Source organism: Citrus clementina, unplaced genomic scaffold, assembly GCF_000493195.1.
Source record: "Citrus clementina cultivar Clemenules unplaced genomic scaffold, Citrus_clementina_v1.0 scaffold_8, whole genome shotgun sequence".
NCBI classification, from domain to species: Eukaryota; Viridiplantae; Streptophyta; class Magnoliopsida; order Sapindales; family Rutaceae; genus Citrus; species Citrus x clementina.
This window is the reverse complement of record NW_006262022.1, coordinates 23868645-23893492: the sequence shown is the minus strand read 5'-3', so window position 1 is coordinate 23893492 and position 24848 is coordinate 23868645. Positions and strand designations below refer to the sequence as shown.

The following is a 24848-nucleotide window of genomic DNA, read 5'->3' as shown; positions in this document are numbered from 1 at the left end:
ATATGGATCGGATTTTTACGGATCAGACGGATTGAGCGGATCGGATTGGATTATGAACACCCCTACTTGTAGCATTATTATTCGCGTTAGTTACTTGTAAAAAAAAAAAGAATGAAAAGAAGATCAATTTAATTGGATTAATGAAATCATAAGCCACAAGTGTACTTTGGAAATATGTACTTGTTTTATAAAGACTTTGTTTGTAATAAGAATTCTTTAGAAATCTGACGGCTAAAGAAAGAGGAGTGTTGGTACCCTAAACGCCGCCGTTTAGTCGCGCCCCAGACCAAAACTTCTTTCATCGCATAAAATAGCCGTGTCGGGGGCGAGTGTGATGACAGAAGGCAGTTCCGAAATTAAAATTATCAGACGGGAAGAGAGAGCAAAGGAAAAGAAAAGATGTTCTTTCACATAGTGCTGGAGCGAAACATGCAGCTGCATCCTCGCCACTTTGGTCGTAATCTTCGTGAACATATCATCTCCAAGCTCATGAAAGATGTTGAGGGCACTTGCAGGTAATTTTCCAATAGCTTTCTTTTTGGAATCTTTTCTTAGAATGATCTGAACAGAATACTACTCTACTTCGATGGATTTTTTGGGTATTCATTGAAAAAACGACAGCCTAATAATAATTATTTGCTCCTTTAAAGTGCTGTTTTATTTTCAAAGCAAACTGTTTTTTTCTTCGATTTGGACTGGTGATTTAATTGCGATGGGTTTTGTGCAGTGGACGGCATGGATTTGTGGTGGCGATAACGAGTGTGGAAAATATCGGGAAGGGCCTGATTCGGGATGGGACAGGGTTCGTGACTTTTCCGGTGAAGTACCAGTGTGTTGTTTTTAGACCCTTTAAAGGGGAAATTTTGGAAGCTGTTGTTTCCATGGTTAACAAGGTACTACTACTACTACTTGTTTCTTGGTCTCTTTAATTATTAATTAGTCATGTTGTTTCTTTCTTTCCCCCCCTTTTTTTCTTAAAAAAAATTAATAATCATTGTACTCCTTGTTTTTGTGTCTGTTTCTTTCAGATGGGGTTTTTCGCTGAAGCTGGACCTGTTCAAATTTTTGTTTCAAATCATGTAAGATCTCTCTACTTCTGATTTTTCACTCAAAGGATGGGCATGCTTTTGTTTAGATCATAAAATCTCTTGATTGCTTTCGAGTTTTTTGTTTTTTTTCTAGGAGACTTAGGTTTTGTAGGGAGGGTTGCATAAATAATCTGTTCTCTTCTTTCTGTGTCTCAACATTCAGTGACTGTTTCTCTGAATTCTATACTCCAGTATGTTAGAGATAAGAAGGCTGAAATTACTTCTCTATTAATACTTTTTGGTGTAGTGTGGTGGTGTTTAAATGTTTCTTGGGATCCAATATGTTTCAGCCTTCCTACTGAAAGTGTAGTCTAAAATTTAAATTTTGTAAATGGTTTAACTGTATTTTCACATATCTAACCTGCCCGTTTGGTTATATAAAAGAAGAAATCCAAGTTTCATCGTCTAAGTTTGCGGCATTCGTTTTTTTGGGATTTAAATTTACATCATTCATTTTGGTTTTATGTGTTTATGATGTAAATAGTAAGTTATGCTTCATTTGGTGTCTTATCAATTACTTTCTTTCATTTGGATTTTTCTCGGCTTATGTGGTTACTTTTTCACAGTTCATTCGGTACAATATGTTCTGACTTTTGATTTGTTGGCATTTCTATTTGTTTTAGTTGATACCGGATGATATGGAGTTCCAGTCAGGAGATATGCCAAATTACACTACCTCAGATGGATCGGTATGCTTCTGTTTTAACTTATTTACAAAAGAAAATATTAAATTTTCTGTTATACAAATATAAGCTTGAAATTGATTTCTTGGGGGGTTTTGCAGGTGAAGATTCAAAAGGATAGTGAGGTTCGGTTAAAGATAATTGGGACTCGAGTTGATGCCACTGAAATTGTATGCCCTTAAATCTCATTTGCCCTGATTATCCAAAATCTTGACTAGTACTTTCCATTTAGTAGCCACTAGCCTTTGCTTCAACCTAAATGTTCATTGTGCATCAGGATCTTCTCTAAGGGTTTATTCATGGCAGTTTTGAGTGCGATTTGGAAGCTTCACCTGACTAAGGAATTGATAAAAACTAATTTAATACCAGCTACGTACATCCTTTCTTAGTACATGGTACTGGGACCTGATTGGCTTCACATCAATGCTACAATTGTGCCAATTTGCATAGGACGAGTAGAAATATTATATATATATACACCTTTCATGTTGATGCCCCTTTACTGCCATGGTGTTGCCTGTTGTGTGTTAGGTTAATATGGTTTGGAAATCCTCTAATGGCTTCTCCCCCCCCCCCCCCCCCCCCCCAAAAAAAAATAATTGACTAATGAATAGGGTTGGCACCTGTATATGCAAGTGGGATAAAAAAAAAAGTCCCATTCCCACCCTTTTATTTTTCTTAGGACAAAAATATATCTCAATCTCGTCCCAAACGGGATCGTGCAGGACCCCATCCCAACAGATTCGTAAGTATTTGAAGTTTTGCACCTGCAGGCGAATGAGCATTATTGGCAATATGTGCAGCCAGAATATGATAATTTAGCTATTCATGCTTGCTGCTTATGTTACTTTTTGGCATATCTTTGCAGTTCTGCATCGGTACCATAAAGGATGATTTCTTGGGAGTGATCAATGATCCTACAACGATCTAGTGAGGGAATAGCTCCAAGATCAACTTCACACATCTCGCTTGCTGTTCCTTGTTGTCTAGTTTTGTAGGCCATTGATCTGCCTTCGAAGTGTTCATTAACGTACTTATTGCTCCGCGAAGAAGATCTTAGCTTTGTGGGTTCATTTAGTGTAACTATGTAGTTGTACAAGATTTACTGAATGTAGTTGTGTTGAAGGTAGTGGCAATTATTTAATGAATTTTTGGTAATTGTTTCTTCTTTTTTAATAAATGTTTTTCAAAGATTAACATTAATTGAAAAACTTAAGTTATTTTGTCTCTATTGTAAAAATTTAAATTTTACATTTTGAGAGTAGAGATTGAATTTTTTTTTAAATATTAAAATATTTAAAATATCTTTTAATTATTTGATTTTTTTATGATATATTTTTAAAAAATTATCTATTAAAATGATTTTATAATTTTTAATAAAAAAATTTTATTGATAATTAAATAACTAAAATTTTTGAATGAGTTCTGTTTGTAAAAATTTTATTAATAAAAATTTTATTTAAATAAAATATACTTGAAAAGTTGTACCAATTGCAAACATACTAAGTTGAACGGAAAATGTTACTTACCCCGAGTCAAATCCCGAAATTAATCCAAATAACATCGTTTGAACTTTTTTGTTTTTTTGTTTTCAATCTCATTAAAACGACGTCGTTTTAACTTAGTTAAGGCTAAAATCGCCTTCTCTTCCTCTTCATCTCACAACCTTTGGCGTTGTATTCCCCTTCCACTTCGTTTCATAGTTCACAACCACCACCATTGACAACCACCACCGACAGACAATGGCAGATACCATCACACATACCTAGCCATCGGCACCACCGCCATCGACAGCCATCACGCCTGGCAGCCACCATCACACGTACCCAGCCATCATCACCACCACCAACAGCCATCGTAGCAAAAAAAAAATTATTTATAAACAATAATTCTTTTCAGCCACAATCCCTGCAATCTCTCTACTGGTTTTGGAAAAGGAAAAAAATATGTGCTTTGAGAGCATTATCTTTGGATTTTTTTAACTAAAAAATGATTGTGTTCAGGGACCAAAATTTGTGATGCATTGTTTTTAGAAACATATTTGGAGGAATGAGAGGGGGCTGTGAAGGAAGATAACAGTGCTCTGTACTTGAGAAGAAAAAGGAACGAAATGAAAAGAGAGAGAGAAACGAAGAAGTTGGTGTTTAATTTTAAAATGAAAAAAAATTAATTGTCAAAACGGCGTCGTTTTACAATCTTCGTGGCTTGACCCGGGGCAAATAGCAGAACTCAAGTTGAACACTGAAACTCGAATGTAAAAAAATTAAACTCTAAACATTGAAAAAAATAATGCATAATATCAATGTCTGAGCCCGGGTTCGAACCGGGGACCTCTAGTGTGTGAGACTAGCGTGATGACCAACTACACCACCCAGACGGTGACGAGCAACGTTTTGAAGTTGAACTTTAAAACTATGTAATTGAAAGACAGCAAGCACTCCAGTAAACAAATCTCTGTATTTGTTGTCATTTCCGTGCAAAAATTGAAGAATTGCAGAGAAAAACACCAAAACAGAGGACAAATAATTCTCTGCAATTCGTCAATTCTCTTACCATGGACGCCCGTCATGCATCTTTAGGTCGACGAACGGTACTAATCACATCATCACCTCGGGACCCAGTTTCTCATTCTCTTCATTTGTTTTAAATTTCATAGCTTTGATAAAATCTCACGTGATTTTTTTTTTTTTTAATGTTCCCGGTGAATTAGTTGGAAGATATTCGTCAAAAACGAGCCGCAGAGCGACTCAGCAAGACTTCCTCTGCAGATCTCATTAAATCTTCCTCAATTCCTATCAACGGTTTCTCTCTGTCTCTCTCTCTTTTAATTTCCAGTTATCCTTTTATTTTTATTTGTTTATTGAAGTGTTATTCTTCCTATTTATGTATAGATGCCTCTGGAATGACAAAATCAGAGAGCGCGAATCGACTCTCCGAGGTAAAGCTTTATTTATTTATTTTTTGGATTCGCAATTATTTCCGCTAATTTTGATTCTCATATATGTTGATTATTGGCTTAGACCGATGTTAGTGGCCTATTATCTCAACTAAAAGACTTTCAAAAGAAGAATGCAGAATTGGAAGAGAAAAACAGCATTTTGTCTTCGAAGGTATTATTATTGTATCTGTTTTTGTTGGAATTATGAGTAAAGGAGACTTTTTGGTGTTGTTACTATTGCTAAAAGATTTTTTATGTTCTCTATCCAGCTTCAAGTGAAGGAAGTTGAGAGTGAAACCCTACAGACGAGGATTAATGAGTTGGTTAGTGAGCTTGACCTTGATATCTTGTTGCATCCGGTTGCATTGTGTGTGTTATTATTGGAGTTGTTATTTGTGCACGAGCAAATTGCACTTTTCCTTGAATGGTGAATTTTTTTTTTTTATTGGAGTAATGATGTTTTATGGAAATGAATTAATCAAAATTGTTTTCATTGAATTTTCTGCTTCAATCTTTCAATTTGAAGCATAGGAGGAATGACTTGGGAGAAATATTTTGTTGTGTATGACTGGTTTATGAAGCTTTTCTGTATTGATACTTCGTATAATGTAGTGTGAGAAATGTAATGGAACATTCTAGAATGTGATGGAAGCATTCCGGATTATTGTTATAGCATTTTTCTTCTCTCTGTTTGAATTCTTCTTGAAGTCAGATAAACTATCCCTTTTTCACTGTCATTGCGTTTGACATGCATTGCGTGAAATTTTTGAAATAATCTTGTAGCCGGGTTCTGCCAATTTATTTGTTTGTTTTACATGTGGTAAATTGTAGGAGCAAAACACTGTCCCATCTTTGAGAAAAGCTCTCAAGGATGTTGCAATGGAGAAAGACGCAGCTGTCGTTGCACGGGTATACTCTATCTGAACATTATTGTTGTGGTTTCACATCACATTTTCATTTCATTTCTTTTTGTTCATCACCAACAAAGTCTTATATTTTAGTGTAGGAGGATCTTTCAGCTCAACTTCGCACGCTTAAGAAGCGTCTGAAGGAAGCAGAAGAAGAGCAATATCGAGTATGCAAATAATTACTGTTTCTTATATAGGATGCTTCTGTAGCTTTTATTCTCACTTTTACCTTTTGTCTAGGCTGAAGAAGACGCTGCAGCCTTGAGAGCGGAACTAAACTCATTACAGCAACAAGCAATGGATGGTTCTCTTGGTGGAATATCATCTATGGGAATTTCACCAGATCACGTCCAAACCTTAGAAAAGGAGTTGGCTACTTTAAAATCTCAACTACAGGTTAGAGTGTGTATCCTGGTTTCTTTTGCTTTTTTCTACTGAGGCTTTTGTTTATAGAATCTCATGGTAATTGAAATTTATAGCAAGAGTCACAGTTGAGGCAGCAAGAACGAAAACAGTTGACAGAAGAGCAGGCCCGGATTTCTGTGCTTATGTCTGAAAAGCAGGAATTGGAAGAGAAACTTGTGATGTTCTCTAGAAAAGCCTCAGGTATTACTTATAAAAGTTTTCTAGTTTTTCTGGATTCCTTTGCCAATTGCACTTTTTCTATAGGCGTTGATTGTTCACATGCTGATTGCTAAGTATATCTCTCTTTTCTTTTGGTTTCCCCTGTAGTTGCAATTGCAAAGGTTGTTCCTCAAACTCTTAGATTAATAGACCCTTTGACATGTTAAATTTTTCTGCTGTGGCCTTGTACAGTATTTTAATTTTTTTGGGGTTCATTTTAAGTCTTTGATCTGCCCTTTGCTTGCAGAAGAAGTCTCAAATGCAGCAGCTTCAAAAGCATTTTCAGTGGTAAGATATCTTTTTTGAAGGCCAATGTACATTGTTTTTTCTCTTATAGTTTATTAATTACATATGTTGGTGAATAGTTTGCCAGCATCTCAACTTCATCTCCTCATTTCTGTTATTTCTTAATTTACTGGTTATGCTTGATGCCTTCTTCTGCACTGCTAGAAGATGTTAAGTGACTTGCATTTCAGAGGTTTCATGTTCTGTGGTAATGATCCATTATATTCAGTTTCCAATTGTTTCCTATCTTTCAGGAAGACAAGGAAAAACTTGAAAAGCAATTGCATGATATGGCTGTTGTGGTTGAAAGACTTGAAAGTAGTAGGCAAAAGCTTCTAATGGAGGTGTAGTCATTGCTTGCATGGTTATCTTTGTACATTCAAGTAAAATATTTTAGTAAATCTATTCTTAAGCATAGTAACTAATTTTTATTTGTTTGACAGATTGATAACCAATCTTCAGAGATTGAGAGGCTATTTGAGGAGAATTCTAGTCTCTCATCTTATTATCAAGAGTCCATGGGCATAGCGAAGCACTGGGAGAATCAGGTAATTATCTGTAGTTAAGGTTTGTTAGAATTAGCTTATGCATTTTGGATTCTAGCAACAAATTTTCACTTCACGTACGTATCAAAAAGTCAATTGTGGCATGCCAGTTTTCCCATCAGTTAATAATATCATATTTTAACTTACACAAAAATATCCTTAGAAGTTGCTATTCTGCCTGAGCTCAATTCATCTGTCGGTCGGTTGAGACATTACACTTCATCGTCGCTGGGGGTGTTTAGAATCCGATCCATCTGGTCTGCAAAAATCCCATCAATAAAAATCCAACATGTGGATTGGATTGGATTGAAACTTTTAAAATCTGCAGTTGGTGGATTGGATATGTATTTGCAAAAGCAAATCCTTAGAATTCCGTGAATCTGCAAGATAAAGTTAAAATTTAGTTGGAGGTGGACATTGACAGCAATCATTCAAGCTTTCAATTTCAACTTTTGTGTTGATTTAATTCTAAAATTTTAGTTAATTTTCATGTATTAATCTAAAAACTTCAGGATTTTTTGATTTCATTGTGTTAAAGTTTGAAATTTTGAATGACATCTTTAGACGAAAGAGTAGTCTTTCAGGATTGGCTGTTGTGTCACTACCTCCCACCTATCCTACACGCAAGATGAAACCACATTAGTTCAGTATTTTCTCCACCTATCCTACGTGGAAGTTGAAACTATATTACTTTAGTATTTCTGTAGCTTTATTTAAGAGAGAATAGGGAATAAGGCTAAAATGGTATATGGCTTTCAAATTCTTTTTGTTTGAAACGTATGTCAATTGAATTGTTAGATGCTGGATGAGGGCATAAAGACCCTATTAACATAGTGTTCCTGAATACATTTAAACTATTGATTTATTTAGATCTTGTTTAATTTTGAATTTGATTGGTAGTAAATTATTTCTGTATTATATTATTTTGTGGATTGGATAGCAAGAAAAATTTTTAATCCACATCAAATCCGCAATACGGTGGACTAGATGTGAATTATGTCTAATCTGCATCTGATCCGTAGATGTATGAATTGGATTTAAATTAATTTTACAAGTCCTTAGATTGGATTGGATTGGATTGCAAATTTGTGGAATGGATATGGATTGGTGTCCAATTTACAGAATCCAATCTGTGAACACCCCTACTTGTTGCCATCAAATAATGCATCAGAGCTATATGCCCGATCTGGCTAAACTGAAGTTAATTAAGTCATCTTTCTTTCAGCTAGAGATGATCATTGTTTCTGCATATGCTATATTCATCCAGTTCTGTGGAAGTTGGCATTGTTTCTATTAGTAATTGCAATGTCTATGAAAGTACTTATATCTAATACTCTGCCTGGCTTGTGATTTTCCAGGTGAAAGACTGTCTTAAGCAAAATGAAGAACTTCGAGGAATTTTAGAAAAGTTAAGAACAGAACAGGCTAGTTTCATGTCTATGAATGACAAGGATATCCTGAGAGACTTCTCAGAACCATCTAAAGATGCTGTCAGCCAGAATGGTTCAGAAACACATAAAAATGAATTCCTATCCCTTAAGGTTAGTTTATTACAGTAGGAGGTTTTGTTCTTCTTGAAAGGAGTTTCAGATATTCCATTAGCATTCTGTTCATATTCACCATGAAAAACTCAAATCGTAATTCATTGATTTTTTTTAGAACAATAGTGCATGTATTTATCATACCATTCTTTATTGTTGTTGTCTTTGTTATAGGGTCAACTTGCAAAAGAAACGGGCAGAGCAGAGGCGCTATCAGCTCAGGTTCTGCAACTCTCAGCCCAACTTCAACAAACAACACAAGCTTATAATGGTCTTGTACGCCTGTAAGATCTACAACCTGATCATTGTTGTTCCCCCCACCCCGCCCTTCTCTTTCTGTCCCCCTTGCTTTTTATCAATTTGCAAAAAGTTAGTGTTGCTCGAGCTGATTTTATTCAAATGCTTGCAGTTATAAACCAGTGCTACGGAATATTGAAAGCAGTCTAATCAAAATGAAGCAAGATGGTTCCGTTACCGTACAATGATCAAAGAGGGAAGGGATGCATCAACCCCTTTCATTGATACCTTTTTGCAACGAGCAGATGCAATGTGTAACATGCTTAAATTTGTTTAGGCATTCTTAATTCAAAATTAAATGAAAATTGAGCTGCTTTTGTATTGCTTGAATTACGGCTTCACATCAAACCCAATTTGAGAACAGTTGCTGCAACTTGACTCGTAAATAGAAACTAGTGGTGTATGGCATTTCTCTGTTTGTAACACAAACTTTTTTAACATAATATAAGAATCATCACTCGTAAGGCTAATGGAGTGGAGTTTGGGATTTGATCGTATGGGCTGGGTCACATGCACCACGACGCTATATTAATACAACGAAATGATGCCATCTGCCGGCTTATTCGGAGCAAGAGCAACCCAGAAAGTAGGAAGGGTTTCAGTTAAATTATGGGTTATATCATCCTTGCTTTAGCGTGTTAGGGTATTATCGTAATTTACTAAGAGATCGTCGATTATCGTTGCAAAATACATCTTCATATGCATGATGAGAGGTAATTGACAATTGTTAATTTATTAGTGGATGGCGTCCAACCCTCCGTGATACATGCTTTGTGATTCTTCTTCAATGAAATCAATCTTCTATAAACAACTTTTCTAAGGAATCTATTACTTTATTACTCGTTTAAACTAAGCCTATGCCATGGATCTTAGCTTTATTTTAGTGTTAAATTAAATATTAAACATGTGACCCAGACGTTTGGTGTTTTGTTTATGCTGGCTTGCAATCATTGGTTAATGCATTGATGGAAACCAATAGTGAGGAAGTTTAAAGCAAGCAATTGGGGCCGGTGAGAGGAAGTGAAGATCACAAAAGAAAAGGTCTTTAGAACTGTTAATAATGCTTAGAAACTAAGCAACAGTTCTTACGATTAATTAAAGATTGTTGAGCTCTTTTTTTAGGGGTTGCTTACTTAAAGAGTTAAGGATGTGAGTGTTACTGAGAGAGAAGTGAGCAATGAAGGGCAAGAGCTTTTGTTTTTGCATTCCTGGCAATAAGAAGAAGGATACAGGGGATGAAGAGGAATCGCAGAAACCTTCAGATTCCCCTCGGAAGAATGGCAAACGGGGGAAGAGCAGAGGAGATGTTGCCAAAGCTCCTGGTGATGATCACAGTGAACCCAGTCATCGTGGGACTGGCAATAGTGCTAATGATGCTGGTGCAGGTGTTGCAATGATGGGTGCTGTCCATGGCCATGCTGCTGCCATGGAAGGCGGTGGTTGCGGGAGTTCTCATGGTGGTGGGGGTGGTGATGGTGCCTGATACGTTGATGCTTTTTCATGCTCTACTATTACTAATTATGAATTGTTTGTACATTTTTGTTTATTAAAAGGAGGAGGATCTTTTACGATATATATAGAGGTTCTTGTTCACTGTGTGAAATTGTGGAGTATGAAGACTGAAGTGGAATTTATAAGCTGATCGCGAAGCTTGATGATGATCAGCATCCATTAAATTTGGCATTGTGTATAACAACAATGGATTTGGGTTTTGTTTTCTTGTACTTATTTCTTAAATCAATGATTTGAATTGAGATTGAAGTTCTCTTTTCCTCACTCAATCCTTTTCTTAAACATCTATAAAAAAATTAAAAAAATATATATTAACAGCTCAAGATTTATATTTACGTAAGTGCCATGAAAAGATATCAATGATGATCGGATTGAAGAAACATCTAATATTTGTGATTTCAAACGTTTGAGCTTTTGTTGTGTAAAACGTTAGCCACTACTAATTTTAACAAAGAAGTGCGTTACAAGAAATGATTTAAGATGTGTTTTCTTTAAAAATTCTCTAACATTATATATTCAAAAGAAAAAAAAAATGCACCTTTTGATATTTACATTTATTATATTATAATTACAAATCCCACTACCTCGAGTTTCTTTTCAAATTGACACATATAGAAGTTATAATTGATACAAACTATGTAAGTATAGTTCCCATTAACAATTATCTCATTATGAAAAAATAATAAGATAAGGATTTTTGAATGATGTTGTATGAATTTTTACAATATTGATAATGAGATCATTATAGAACTTTGATTTATATGTTTTAATCTCTACCATTGATTTAATTTAATGGATAAATGACTAATTACTTAATGATTAATGGATAATATTCGAGTTCACTGACATGATTTTAATATCTATAATTTGACAAATATTTTCTAAATCACTAACAAAATAAAAAGTTAAATATGTAAATATATTAATTAATTTAGATGTGTAAATAACAGGTATGAATTATTCAATCTTTAACGACACATGCTAATTAAATTCTTTTGTCATTTATAATTGGAACAATATAATTTTGTTGAAAAGGAGATAATAATAAGAGGATAAACTAAGATTGAGATGTGTTAATATTAAATAATATTTTTTAAAAGAAAATATAGAAGTTTCAATAGATTATGCTTACTTCTTTTTTATTATTTAATCTTTTTTAAACAATGCAGTAAGTTTAAATTTTAAGTAATTGAAATTCAAATACTATCCTAACTAACTTTTAATTTTGTGAATTGTTAATTAAATCTAACTGTAAATATTTATACCATTATGGATGCTGTAATTGAAAAAAAAAAAAAACTGAAATGCGAATATGCCATTAGTCAAAAGAAATAAAAATTCATGTCACTGAGTTTTAGAAAAATCAGAAATTGAAGACATAATTATGTACCGAAATGAAAAACATTATAAATTCTGTCCTCACATATGGTTAGGTTACATTAAAATACATTAAAAAAAAAACTGAAAAAGGTTATTTCACAAATAAACGAAATAAACGACACCGTTTGAGTTACAGACACTCACACCGCCTATAGCCCATCTTTTTTAACTTTCACAAAAAATCGAAATCGCAAACCCTAAAACGCTTTGTCTCGCATCCTCTCCAACGCTTGTGTTTTTCTTAATCTGATTCATTCGAAAAAGATGTCGGTTTCGACTCAAAATCCGACCCAACCAAAGCTCCGTTGGAGCGAACTGGACGAAGAAGACGGCGAGGATTTGGACTTCCTGCTGCCGCCTAAACAAGTGATCGGCCCCGACGAGAACGGAGTCAAGAAAGTTATTGAATACAAGTTTAACGATGACGGCAATAAGGTCAAAATAACCACCACCACGCGCGTGCGCAAGCTCGCTAACGCTCGTCTCAGCAAACGCGCGCTGGAGAGGAGAAACTGGGCCAAGTTCGGCGACGCCGTTCGCGAAGACGTCGGTAGCAGACTTACCATGGTCTCCACCGAAGAGATCTTGCTGGAACGGCCTAGGGCTCCTGGTCTGTACACACCTATTTTCGTAGTTATATATATCAATTTACGTCGTTTTAATAACTTTATCTAGGTTTTTTTTTTTTTAATGTTTCAATTAGAATTGGTCGATAGAGAAGATAATTTTTTTTGCTAGGGAAGTTTATATTTCTAACCCAAATATCTAACATTTATTTTAGAATAAACGGATTTGAACATGAAAGTTGCCAAGCCTTACCTTACTTATTGGAAATTAACCTTGTGAAATATGATAAAGGGCTATTTCTGTGTTGTTAAAATGTGATTGTGAAATAATTAAGGATCCCTGGAGTGACTTTGTGGGTTTTCGTTGATCGTCTTAGGGAGGCTCACTTCATATATCTTCAAAATGCTGCTTTTCCAGCACAGGCATGGTCAATTTAGCTCAAGTTTAAAGTGCTGTGGATTTTCTTTGATAATTGTCCCTTTGGCTGCATTACCGCATCTTGTTTCTAGATCATTTTTTGTTACTTTTGTTTTGTAATCTTGTTCACATGTTTCTCTTTTTTTGTTGATAATCATCTTATTGTAGAGACGTAAAATAGCACATACAGTATGGTCTGGTTTCTATGTGTAGTTTAGAGTGGATGTCACTGATTCCAGGGTGTACATGCTGGTGGCTTTAGATTTTGAAATGTAACCGCACAACTTCCATTCAGTATCTCATGAAATTCTGACATCCGTCATTCATTTTGCATTTTTTTTAAAGGTATCAGATCATATTGGAGTCAGGTTGATGTAAATAATTCCCATTGTAGAACTATAGAATCCTGTCAAGAGTGGTTTGGGCTTGTAGTTTGTTTCCAGCCTGGTGCATATGACTGTCTTTCTGATGTCATTATATGGACTTAAATTGACATCACTGCATTTGTCTTGAGTCATTTCAACTCTTACTATTGTTTCACATAGACACTATACCTAAAGTAGTTTGTAATACATTGTGTTTTGTTGATCACAGTGACCCTTATTGTTTTGACCTTCTAATGAATCGGTAACAGGTAGCAAACCAGAAGAGACAAAGGCTGCAGGAGATTCCTTGGCGCAACTTGGGAAAGGTGGTGCTGTTCTCATGGTGTGTAGGACTTGTGGTAAGAAGGGTGATCACTGGACGTCAAGGTGCCCTTTCAAGGATCTTGCTGCTCCAGCTGAGACATTCATTGATAAACCAGCTGCATCAGAGACTGCAGCTGCTGCTGCTGGCGTGACCAAGGGAACATATGTTCCTCCTGGCATGAGAGCAGGGGCGGAGAGAACTGGAACCGATATGAGACGCAGGAATGATGAGAACTCTGTTAGGGTCACCAACCTATCGGAGGACACTCGGGAACCTGACTTGCTTGAGCTCTTCCGACCTTTTGGTGCTGTTAGCCGAGTTTATGTTGCTGTTGATCAGAAGACTGGCATAAGCAGAGGTTTTGGTTTTGTGAACTTTGTGAACAAGGAAGATGCTCAGAGAGCTATCAACAAACTGAATGGCTATGGTTATGACAATCTCATCCTCAGAGTTGAATGGGCCACTCCAAGGACTAACTAGATCGATCTATTTATCCTTAAGCTTTAACGGGATACAATATCAATTTTGTGTATTATTTTATACTATCTTAAGTTTTGAATGATCTTGGAGTGTTTTGTTGAGAGACAATGGTTTTCCTACAAGTACTTTGTATTCGAGATGATTTAATTTATGCCGTAGGTTCAATGTTTTTCAATGTTATTTGATTTCTAATAAGATACCAGGCAACACTTATGTTTCCTTGCACGCATCATCCTGTCTTCGTACAAACACAATGAAATTGCACTGATGGTGATGGTGGTGGTGATGGTGATGGTGCAAAGGCTGGGAATAAGAAATCAAAATGAATTGCATCAGTTAAAATACAAATAAGGAAGAAAATATGCTATAAAATATTTAAGATTTTTTAACAATACATATGTACATATGTAAAATTTTTTAAAATAAATTTTAAACTTAAGACTTTGTTAAACGTCTTAAGTCTGAAAATTTTAATTTTTTTTTTCAAATTTATGTTTTTGATTTTTGTAATTTATGTTTGATTTTTAGATACTTATATCTGAATATAAAAATAAAGTTCCGTGACTTTTATTTAACTAAAAAAAAAAGAAATAAATATTATGTCTCAAAATATCCTTATTAAATAATAAATATACATATTCCCCATATTATAAAACCATATTCCCCAAGTTCTGTGAATGAAGCTCCGATCACAAACCAAAATTCAAAATTGTGCATGTACATGCGCAGATGATTTTAGGAAATAGATATACTATTTTGTAGATACAATAAAATCGAAACCAAGAAAATTTTCAGTAATTAAGTAAATATTAATTAATTGAATTATAAATTATAATATAATAAGTTGACACATAGTGGAGTTTGAAAAAATTATTAGTCATTCAAGGTTTTGCCAATTTAAATTTCAGCCAAATTCAAATACATTTAAATTTCAGACTAGAAAACAAATGCCACCTCGTTATTTTTAATTAGTCAAACGAGGGCAAATTCATAATTTAGTTAAGCCATAAAAAAATGTTGTCTTCCTCAGTGGCTTCGCCACTGAATTGCATTTACTCCGGATAAAAATTTCACTAATTAAAACCCGAAACCTCCCCCACGATCCCACTGATTTTCTCAAATTTCTTTGAGTGTTTTTATGCACACACAAACCATTTCACCGAAAACTCCAAAGACAACCCATTAATTAAAAAACTCCGAAAACAACGTGAGTATTTAAATTAGGCAAGGCAAATGGTACAATTGATAAGGACCCATATGGGTCAAATGAACAAGCAATAACATGATTAGCCAGTGGGATCAGATTCACAAGATTTGAGATTCTTGCATTTTGGGGTTAAAAATTAATAAAGAAAATGGTCAAGACTCAGGCCACGTGAAAACATCATGCACCATAACATCTCATGCATTTGTTAGTACTGCCTGTTCGAGCAAAGACAACATTCTGGTCAAAAAAGGTTGAGTTCATTGGCTAAAAAAGAAAGAAAAGCCACGACAATGAAAGCCACGACAGGTAATCTGTTAAAGAGTATACGTGTCATATTTTATTACTAGTTATATATATATTTCAATTTTTTTAAGGTTGATTTATTAATTTGTGTAATAATATTATACAAGAGGGCCCAAACTAAGCCCAGATTCCTTTCGACAGACTGTCTAATCCGGTGGGTGGCCCTTGTTGCTTCTCAATAAAACTTCCACTCCTCCAGTCTTACTCTCCATTGACAAAAAAGCATTTGAATTACTCAGCCACATTTGCTGTCTCTGCCAGGGATCGAGTTTCATGGCTTCGATCATTGAATCTGGTTGGAGGGTATTGGTTTTGTCGCTCTTTCATTCAATCTTTTCCCTCAAGATTTGATTTTTCCTTTTTCACTGCCCATTGGTGTTTGTGGATCTGTTTGTGCGTTTAATTGCTTATTTGTTATAAAATGATAGTAATAATAATAATAATAATAATTTTTTTCATTGGTTTCTGTGATTTTCTTTTGTTTCAAGCTCTTGCTTATTGAAAGACAGTGACTTTAGAATGTGTGTTTCAGTACTTGTTTGATTCTTGATGTTGATGGCGGGGTTAAGTGGTTAGATTACAATGACTCGCGTATTGGGTATTGAGCTGATTAGACTAGTGACTTGTGAAATCGAATCACCATTAGTTAGATCTTTGTTTATTGCAAATAGTTGTTTGGGCAATTCATGACAACTGAGCAATCACAAGAAGATCAAGAATTTCTAGTTAATCCTTTTGTTATTGCCGGTGTGCATGGCTGCATGTGTAGAATTTATTGCTAGTTGAAATTATAATTTACTCTTCTTAGATGAGAAAAAGGGTTATGTGTGATTTAGCAGCTTGGTACTTTTGGTATTGATTGATTTTCGTCGAATTTCTTTAGTGTGATTATGTTCTTCTCCATTTCTCAGTACTGTTTATCGTCTTGAGTTATATTATAATTCTTGCAACTCTGTCTTTGTCTATGACGCAGTATCTCATCACACATTTCAGCGATTTTCAACTGGCGTGTCTAGGAAGTTTCTTTCTTCATGAAAGCATCTTTTTCTTAGCTGGACTTCCTTTTATATATCTTGAGAGGGCAGGATGGCTGAGCAAGTACAAAATTCAGGTTTTGTTCTTTCTTTTTTGCTGTTCGAATTAGTGGTGTCTCATTTCTTATTATGTTTGTCAAGTATATGAAAGCAAGACATTGTAATAATTAATAAAACAATTAAAAAAAAATTGAACTGTCACGGTACTCTTTAGCTAGCTTATGTGATGACAGCACCACTGACTTTAGGCCACTAAAAATAGTGTAGGTATCACTTTTTTTTTTCAATTAAACTCATGTTACAACTTGTTTGATGCTTGCTTCTTTGTTAAATGGCTAACCTGCTTATGTTAGAGATCTTCGCATAGGTAATGTACCTCTCTTTTTTTTTTTTTTAATGCTCTTACTAATTTCTACTTCTATTCAGACAAAAAATAATAGTCCTGCAGCCCAGGAGAAATGCATTACTCGGCTACTGCTGTATCACTTTGGTGTGAATTTACCTGTCATGATTTTCTCCTATCCTGTCTTCAAATACATGGGGATGCAAAGTAGTCTTCCTCTGCCGTCCTGGTATTTTCAGGTTCTTTATGCACTAAAGCTTTTTTCATTTAGATATTAAAGAATTAGATATAATTTTGGTTGTAGATTTTTATCAATTCCTCTGCGCACATGAATGAATTTCATCTTTTGTAAAGGTTACTTAGCTTGATCCTACTTTTGGTTCTGCAGGAAAGTGGTTCTATCACAGATAATATTCTACTTCATCCTGGAAGATTTTGTTTTCTACTGGGGACATCGCATACTACACACGAAATGGTTGTACAAACACGTTCACAGTGTCCATCATGAGTAAGACTGTGTATTAAGTACTTTTGTCTGGGCTAACATCTGTGCAATATCATTTGCCTGGTCTTTCTTGCAAGAACTTGTATGTGTTTTCTTATCTGTATGCAGATATGCAACACCATTTGGGCTCACATCTGAATATGCTCACCCTGCTGAAATACTGTTCCTTGGCTTTGCTACCATTGTCGGTCCTGCCATCACTGGGCCCCATTTGATGACTCTCTGGTTGTGGATGGTGCTCAGAGTATTGGAGACTGTTGAGGCACATTGTGGTTACCATTTCCCATGGAGCCTCTCAAACTTTATACCTTTGTATGGGGGGTGAGTTTGTAAAATTTCTCTAGATAGTCTTGTTGAGCTTGGTTATTTTGTTCAATGGTTTTTTCTCATCTGTTCCTGAAATATTTGTTTCATAAATCTCCAGTGCTGATTTTCATGACTATCATCATCGTTTGCTCTATACCAAATCTGGCAATTATTCATCAACTTTTGTTTACATGGACTGGTGAGTTTTTGGGATACATTGTTTTGATCATATGTATATTTCTCTTGTGTTGCTAGAGTGCCTTCTGCAACTATTTAAGTGTAATAGGATCACTTTTTTTCTCTCTCAGGTTATCTTCATAGGTCATGCTTTTAAATTCTATGGCCATGCCTGGTTTTCGAATTTTCTGAGGTTGATATATTTTGGTTAGTTGACGTCATAGGAATAATTAAATTTTCTTTCAAAGTTTAGTCAAATGAATCTGTTGCCGGAGCATCCTAGATTTGACTTGATGTTCCACCTGCTCGTTTGAGGCATGACCTTCCAATAATAAAGTGATATAGCAAGGTAGAGTTCATATGCCTACAAAAAAAATATTTAAAGGCTAAGAATTGTCAAATTTGATTAGTTGTGAAGTTGCAGTTGAGCATAAGAGACTTTTAGCGTCTTCTCGTACACCACAAAAGAAGATTGATGTTTGTTGTCGTGTTGCTTGTGTTATTTTCACCCCTAATGTGGGTATGGCCATGGGTACTCATACAGAGAATGGACGTTAATTGTATTTAGTCCTTATTTGAGAGAAAACTCATCAATTTAGTTAAAGTTCTGGTTGTACTTGATGAGGTATATAGAAAGATACTTGTTATTAGATTTTATTATGATGTCTTTGGTCTCCTCAATAAGAATGTCTTTCACAGCTGCCTACCCTTTGTTTTAGATACATTACCTTGCCAAGAATCTGATGCTTTTTATTGTCACATACTTATTCTCCATATCTTGCTTGCTTTTCCATTTTTTCTTTTCTTTGGTAGATGTTTCTTATTGTGAATTTTCTTTTCTCTTTGGTAAAAGTTGCTTAAAGGCATTACCTGTCCAACAATCAGACTGTCTGAATTAAAGTTTGAAGATCAAGCTTTGTTTGACATAGTAATAAAATTTCTGAAAACAGGAAATCATTTCTTTATTGGTATTTTTATAAAAATGGAAGGGGCATTAAGATAATAATGCGTGGAACTATGCTCTGACGATCCTTTTGTACATTCTTTCAGGATATTTGGTACTGATAAGGGTTATAGAAAGCTGAAAGCACTAAAGAGTTTTGGAATTGAAGATGACCCCAAGCAGATGTAACGGTAGAAAATTCTTTTTTTGGTTAGATTCAAAATTAGAAAATCGGGTTCCTGGCTAAAGGGCATCTTGGAAAAGGTTTTGTCTGTCCCTGCCTCATCTTGTGTGAAACCACCTTTTAGTTGTTTCTTGCTGTTAATGTTTTCAGCTTGTAGTAGTCTGTAATCATCGGAAAGATTTCTTTGGATATATTTTTTTAATACCTTCTTGTTTCTTTCGTTAGTGTGAAATTCCTGTGCTATATTTTCAACAAATGGGGTTATGCTGTAGATCCTTTTAAACTCCCTTGATTTCTTAATGATTTTAAGCCGTGAACTCAATGCTGTTTAACATATCCGGGACTTGCTGTACCCACTGAATTTTTATTATTATTATGACTAATGAGGAGGATGATAATCATCGTCATCATCCATACAAAAGCATGTTCCGTAGAAATTGCAAACTTATTATATAATTAATTGCCTGATGATGCAAAAAGGGAAAAGCAATAGAGATTACAACTTAGACCTGTCATTCTAATATTTCTTTATTGAGGGTGATAAGAGCATCATTCTGTCGGTTTCCAGCTAGATAGTGCATATCGCTCAAGTTTTCCATCAATATTGTGATGTTGTGAAAGAGAGAAATGAGTTGATTGATGTGCAGTTTCTACAAACTTGTCACTGCAACCGCAAAAGAGTTTAGATTTTGGACTGGAGCTGGGTAACTGATGCCCAAGTGTAGGAGGACAAATTATATGCATTCCTCCAATGCAATGATTGTGTTCTAATGTTCTTGTAGCATATTATAGTTAAAAAGATTTTTTTTTTTTTTTTGTTACTTCGCAATTTGGGTACAACAGAGATATATCTGGCTTATATTCCGTTTGGGATTGAGCTAAACCAAAGAGTTTGCTAAATATTAATTGTTGTAATTAAAAAGATTATTTTATTTTATTTTATTCTTTTATTATAAAAAAATTTATTATATCTTTATAAATTTTGTTAACTTTAATATTTAAAAATTATATTTATTATATGTGATTATTATTTTTTTTTCACAATAACAATAACCTAAGAACTACAGTATTGTAATACTAAAGTGGAACTACAAAATATGAAGATAAGAGACAGGTGTTATTTCCAGAGGTTGGGTGTAGACCAAGACCACGGAGCAGTCACCCCAGTTGCGAGTTTTGTTGGAACTAACAACAATTTCACTGGAGACACGTAGAAGACATTCATTTACTTTTTCTTTTTAGGTCATGCGCACGCACGAAGGGACATTTCTTGCAGCAAAAAAAAAAAAAACACATGCAAAAAATCAAACCACATTAATAATAATAAACAGAAAGCTTGACATTTGACACACGCAAAGAGATACCACCATATCCTTTGTAATTCTCTTAAATCCAATAAGCAAGACACAGGTATTGATTCTGGATATCAATCCGTCAAAGTCTCACCGAACAAAATTTTCAGGAATACTGTTTTGAACGGACACTAGAACTAGAATCAAACCAACTTTTTTTTTTTGGTTTTCCAAAGTACACCTGTATATGCCTGGTTAGAGCTTAAAAGCATTCCTCTGTCCCTCGTGATCGTGTTTTGGCGTCCTTCCTCCTTTCATTCCCACCAAATCTCTCTTGACCCCACCCACCCACAACCATGCACGAGTCATTTCCTCCCTCCTCCAACAGTTTCTTCGAATATTGAAACGTGATTTTCTAGTTGAACTCTCTCTCTTTTTCAATTTGAGAATTGAGAGGAGGTGTTCTTATTTTTCTTTAATGGACTCTCGTCACGCAATGTGGACGCACGCACAGAAAACTTCAAAGGTAACTACCAAACAGAATTCTGTTTCCGCCGACGCCAAAACATCACTCACCGGCAGCCTGCACGTAATCTTGACGGGCTAAGGATGCATTTAACTCTTATATCTGCAAAATTATATTTTCACCCATAAAATAAAAAAATTCATTATATCTCATTTAAATTATTATTTAAAATTTATATTTAAATCATATTATTAATTTTTATTTTATAATTATAATTTTCTTAATATTATTAACCTTTAATTCATAATTATATATTTTTTTTACGTGAGTTCCGAAGACCTAAATTTTGGATAGGTGCCTCATCTTTTCTGAATTTTTTATTTTCCATTTTCAACTCACGTGAAAAACCCGTTTCGAACATTGGAGTCATCATCATCATCTTTCTGAATTATGTTCAAACAAATAGAGCGTGCATTTGATAAGTACGGGAAAGCAGAAGCTCCTATGCACAGGTTCTATCAACATTATAATATAATATAATATAATAATATAATAATAATCATATTCCCTTCTCACTTGAACGAAATAAAACATCATCTGTTATAAAAAAAAAAAAAAAAAAACCAGCAAAACCACAAGCTTTGTGATTTTGCCATTTTCGTTTCTTCCATTTTTTCGAGTCACTTCCAAACACAACAACCAATTAATTAACCTTAAACGGAAAGGGCCACACATGTAGAAACCAAGAGCTGTCACTACGTGGCCGCTTTTCTGAGATCCACCACAACCACGCTCACGTTATCCGTACTGTGCCTGGCCAATGCCAGCTTCGTCAGCAACAACGACGCGTCCGAGCAACACTTGTCCGTCGTCTCACCGCTTCCGTTGTTATTACTAACATCCGGTACAGCACCCGGAGCGGCCGCCAGGGGCGCCCGCCCTTTTCCACGCAGGCACATACGCGCTACCCCACATGCCGTCTCGTTTGACACCACGTCCCACAGACCGTCCGTTGCTAGTATTAGGCAGTCGTCCGCCGCCGTCCGATCCACGACCGTCACCTCCGGTTCACAGGTGACATAAGGCTTCAAGTAGTTGTCGCCTATCGCTCTGGACATGGCCAAAACCCCAAGGACACGCGGCCCGTCCCAGTAGATTACCCTCCCTCCCGCTTCCTGGATCCGGTTCAATTCGTCCGGTCGGTCCGGCTGCATACACCGAAACCACCAAATGAAATTGAGTCAACTTTTGAATTCTATTAATTTAATTTTCATCTCCTCAGAAAAAGAAAAAAGAAAAAGAAAAACACCACAATAGCAACCTTGTGATCAGACGACAACGGTAGAGCCTTGCCGTTACGACACAAAACGGCTCTCGAGTCACCGCAGTTGGCAATCACTATTTTATCTGGGGTTACTATGGCGACAACAGCAGTAGACCCAACGGCATCGCATTCAGGCGTTTGAAGCTCACACCTACAGGTGGCTTTCACCACCCCTTCGTTAAACTCATTCACCTCCTTGTCCATACGCGTGAAGCTTCGCTCCAACGCCCCTCTACATCCCGCTACATCCGTTCCCTTGTTTCTCTCCAGTTCTTCCTTCACCAACTCATGCAACCTTTCCCTACATCTCATCGCCACCTTCAATAAATATGAAATAAAAAATGAGTTCAGAAAAGTGATCAACATTCACCCAAAAAAAAAAAAACAATAATAAAATAAATGAAAAAAAAAAGATTTTCAACTTTGCAAAGTGAATTACAATTATTTTTTTTGGGGGTTTCGATTTTGAACTTACATGAGAGCAGCCGTGGCCATCGTAAACGCCGAAGTAGTGCAATTCATCAGCGGCAGTTTCGAAATTTTGGCGAAAAAACGACGGGTGAACAGCTACTGCATCTTCCATGTCTCTTCTTCTTCCACAAACAGAAGAGACGCCGTATTTAGGATTCGAGTTTGGATCCAGTGAAGCAGTTGTTAAGGGTAACGTGCTCAAAGACTCACTCGGTAAAACCACATCTTTTCTTTTCGATCGTCCATTTTCTATCTTCGTCTGTTGTTGCTCTTGCATTTCGCCTTCGTCTGAAACGCAGTTCTCCAGCGCGTTTTCCCAGTCACGAGAAAACGACGTCGGATAAGCCTCTAGCTTCTGCCGTTTTAGTCTCTCATTTTCCTCAGTATCCGAGGGGATCACGCCTGAAACGAACTTGAACCGTCTGATCTCCATTCGCCTACGCCTCGCCGTACGTGAGCTTGTCTCGCACGACGTCGTTGCCTCACTCTCGCTCACCACTCCACAGCAGATCTCCGCCATCACACTCTTTAATGTCAAGGAAGTTCGTAACGAAATTCAAGATTCTCTTTATGTTTTGTCTTGCGAGCTTAATTTGTTAGCAAAAATGGTTTCGTTTTTTAATGAATCACGCTATATTATTGATCGACATGAGAAAATGAAAATGGAACGGGTAAAAGAGAATGTTTGCGCGCTCAAGAGGAGTCTTTAAAAGAGAACCCATGGGGTTTGAGAAGAAGGGAAAAGCCTTTTACGTAGGGTCCTGCTAATGAGGTGGTTGGTTGCTTTTGTTGTGCCGTTTCATGCTTCTTTCGGGCAGCCTGCCCCAATTCCGTCACGGGGCTGACCGAACAGGTGCTAGTGTGCGTGACGCAGTGCGTCTCTGCCTAAATCGACACATCTCAGCCGTTGGCTTGCTGCTGCTAGCATTTCTGCCTCCGTTAAGATCCAACACGTGTATCTATTAATCTGGTGGGGACAAACGTGGCCCTATGGGACAGAAACAACGAGATAAGAGAGCCTTCCTTTTTCTGACACGCATATGGTCCTGGTCCACCTCTAAGGCGTCGTTTCGGTTTGAATGATAAAAACTTTTTAAAATTTTTCCTTCTTCTTTTTTCTTTATTTATTAATTTTCACTTTCTCGTTGATAACACGTGTCCCTGCATCGTGAAATACGAGAATTAAGCCAAGATTATTTTTTTTCTTTTTCCTTTTATTTTTAATTTTAAGTTGAAGGCTCCAACTTTATTCGGCTTGGCTTGGGTGTTGTGGTCCAATCAAATGCTAGTACGTATCACTTATGATGTTGAAACGTGGGTCCACCTGTCAACGTCGTTGACACCCAAGGAATATCTAGGCACCCCATTTCTTCCATCCTCAAACACGTGTAAAAATCACACTGCACTTCCCTCCACCCGGGACCCCTTCCCGTTTGTTAAAGTGTTAAACCGACCCCACATGATTTGTAAATTCATGGTTTGGCCCCAGTATTGTTCACATAAATTCCTGAACAACCCTTAATCGTACTCAAATTGTTTAAATAAGGTTGGCAGCAAACACAATCACCAAACTGGATTCGTATATGAACGTGGAGGGCAACGATTGGACAACGTGCTAATGACAGATACGAATACTGGGGCGTCGGGACCACTTGACCCCCCCTAAAGCCTAAAGGCTAAAGAGAATAGGGCTCCACGCGCTATGATCTGGCTGGCAGGCAATTGTACTACTATATATGGTGCGTGAAGTTGACAAGAGGATAAAGTGAAGTGACACGTGCCAGACAAGGCAATCACGAGAGTAACCCTAGTTAGAGCAGTAAGTGAACTAGGGTTAAGTACTGAAGTTAGGTCATCTTCGTCTTACAAAGTACAAAAACTGGGGTCCCGGGCGTTGGTTTTCATTTTTCCTCCTTTCCTAGGCGAACAATATTGCGGGAAAACCAGAACGAAAAGATTAAGTAACGGAACCCGAAGCGGGGACACGCCGATAGATCACATGGGTTAATGAAGGACACGTGGCTGGGAAGGGTGGCGTGAGGTTACGTGGCGGAAGGAAGAGGACACGTTGAGAGAGTAACAGTGTGGCAGTGACTCGTGTTCAGTGTATAGGCATTACGTGGGTGAAGTTGATTTTGCATGAGCCATAATTTACATGGCGTGAAGTCTCCTTTAACCTTTAGGCCTTTCACTCTGAATAACATTTGGCTAAATGCATGTAATGAACAACAACGACAATATGTCTTGGGCTCTGGATGAGTGACACTTGTTGGGGATACGGCTGTGTTTTGGCTCTGCATGCGTGAAGGGACACCCTAGCAGATTTTTGGGTTTTGCG

The 24848-nt window shown here is 36.3% G+C and overlaps 5 protein-coding genes and 1 non-coding gene across 8 annotated transcripts; 4 read left to right on the top strand and 2 right to left on the bottom strand.

Moving 5' to 3' along the window:
* Positions 1 to 333: 333 nt before the first annotated feature.
* Positions 334 to 2929, top strand: LOC18035668 (DNA-directed RNA polymerase II subunit RPB7). The gene is made up of 6 exons (XM_006424857.2): positions 334 to 515; positions 728 to 893; positions 1029 to 1079; positions 1712 to 1777; positions 1873 to 1941; positions 2640 to 2929. The coding sequence occupies exons 1-6, from the start codon at positions 400 to 402 to the stop codon at positions 2700 to 2702; spliced, it is 531 nt and encodes a 176-aa protein (XP_006424920.1). The 5' UTR covers positions 334 to 399; the 3' UTR covers positions 2703 to 2929.
* Positions 2930 to 4074: 1145 nt separating this feature from the next.
* On the bottom strand, positions 4075 to 4148 carry TRNAV-CAC. The gene has a single exon. It is a non-coding gene; the product is annotated as a tRNA-Val (tRNA).
* Positions 4149 to 4200: 52 nt separating this feature from the next.
* LOC18033671 (myosin-14) lies at positions 4201 to 9394 on the top strand. Of its 2 annotated transcripts, none has more exons than XM_024178910.1 (15): positions 4201 to 4361; positions 4482 to 4572; positions 4663 to 4709; positions 4792 to 4881; positions 4979 to 5032; positions 5541 to 5618; positions 5716 to 5784; positions 5858 to 6019; positions 6097 to 6223; positions 6489 to 6529; positions 6781 to 6870; positions 6970 to 7074; positions 8430 to 8612; positions 8787 to 8896; positions 9022 to 9394. In XM_024178910.1, exons 1-15 carry the CDS (start codon positions 4326 to 4328, stop codon positions 9095 to 9097), a joined length of 1359 nt encoding a protein of 452 aa, XP_024034678.1. In that variant the 5' UTR covers positions 4201 to 4325; the 3' UTR covers positions 9098 to 9394. The 2 variants fall into 2 exon arrangements, with proteins under 2 accessions (XP_024034678.1, XP_006424919.1); XM_006424856.2 differs by having other exon boundaries at positions 5858 to 6013; positions 9022 to 9393.
* A 2533-nt stretch (positions 9395 to 11927) lies between these two features.
* LOC18034823 (eukaryotic translation initiation factor 3 subunit G) lies at positions 11928 to 14135 on the top strand. The gene is made up of 2 exons (XM_006424853.2): positions 11928 to 12411; positions 13420 to 14135. The coding sequence occupies exons 1-2, from the start codon at positions 12066 to 12068 to the stop codon at positions 13953 to 13955; spliced, it is 882 nt and encodes a 293-aa protein (XP_006424916.1). The 5' UTR covers positions 11928 to 12065; the 3' UTR covers positions 13956 to 14135.
* A 1464-nt stretch (positions 14136 to 15599) lies between these two features.
* LOC18034677 (methylsterol monooxygenase 2-2) lies at positions 15600 to 19302 on the top strand. 2 transcript variants are annotated; one of them, XM_024178909.1, is made up of 7 exons: positions 15600 to 15760; positions 16439 to 16576; positions 16926 to 17071; positions 17231 to 17350; positions 17456 to 17668; positions 17772 to 17852; positions 18881 to 19302. In XM_024178909.1, the coding sequence occupies exons 3-7, from the start codon at positions 17007 to 17009 to the stop codon at positions 18960 to 18962; spliced, it is 561 nt and encodes a 186-aa protein (XP_024034677.1). In that variant the 5' UTR covers positions 15600 to 15760; positions 16439 to 16576; positions 16926 to 17006; the 3' UTR covers positions 18963 to 19302. The 2 variants fall into 2 exon arrangements, with proteins under 2 accessions (XP_024034677.1, XP_006424914.1); XM_006424851.2 differs by having other exon boundaries at positions 15666 to 15768.
* A 1966-nt stretch (positions 19303 to 21268) lies between these two features.
* LOC18034994 (probable protein phosphatase 2C 24) lies at positions 21269 to 23255 on the bottom strand. The gene is made up of 3 exons (XM_006424848.2): positions 22515 to 23255; positions 22037 to 22357; positions 21269 to 21923 (listed from the first exon to the last, which is right to left on the bottom strand). Exons 1-3 carry the CDS (start codon positions 23028 to 23030, stop codon positions 21471 to 21473), a joined length of 1290 nt encoding a protein of 429 aa, XP_006424911.1. The 5' UTR covers positions 23031 to 23255; the 3' UTR covers positions 21269 to 21470.
* Between the last annotated feature and the right edge of the window lie 1593 nt (positions 23256 to 24848).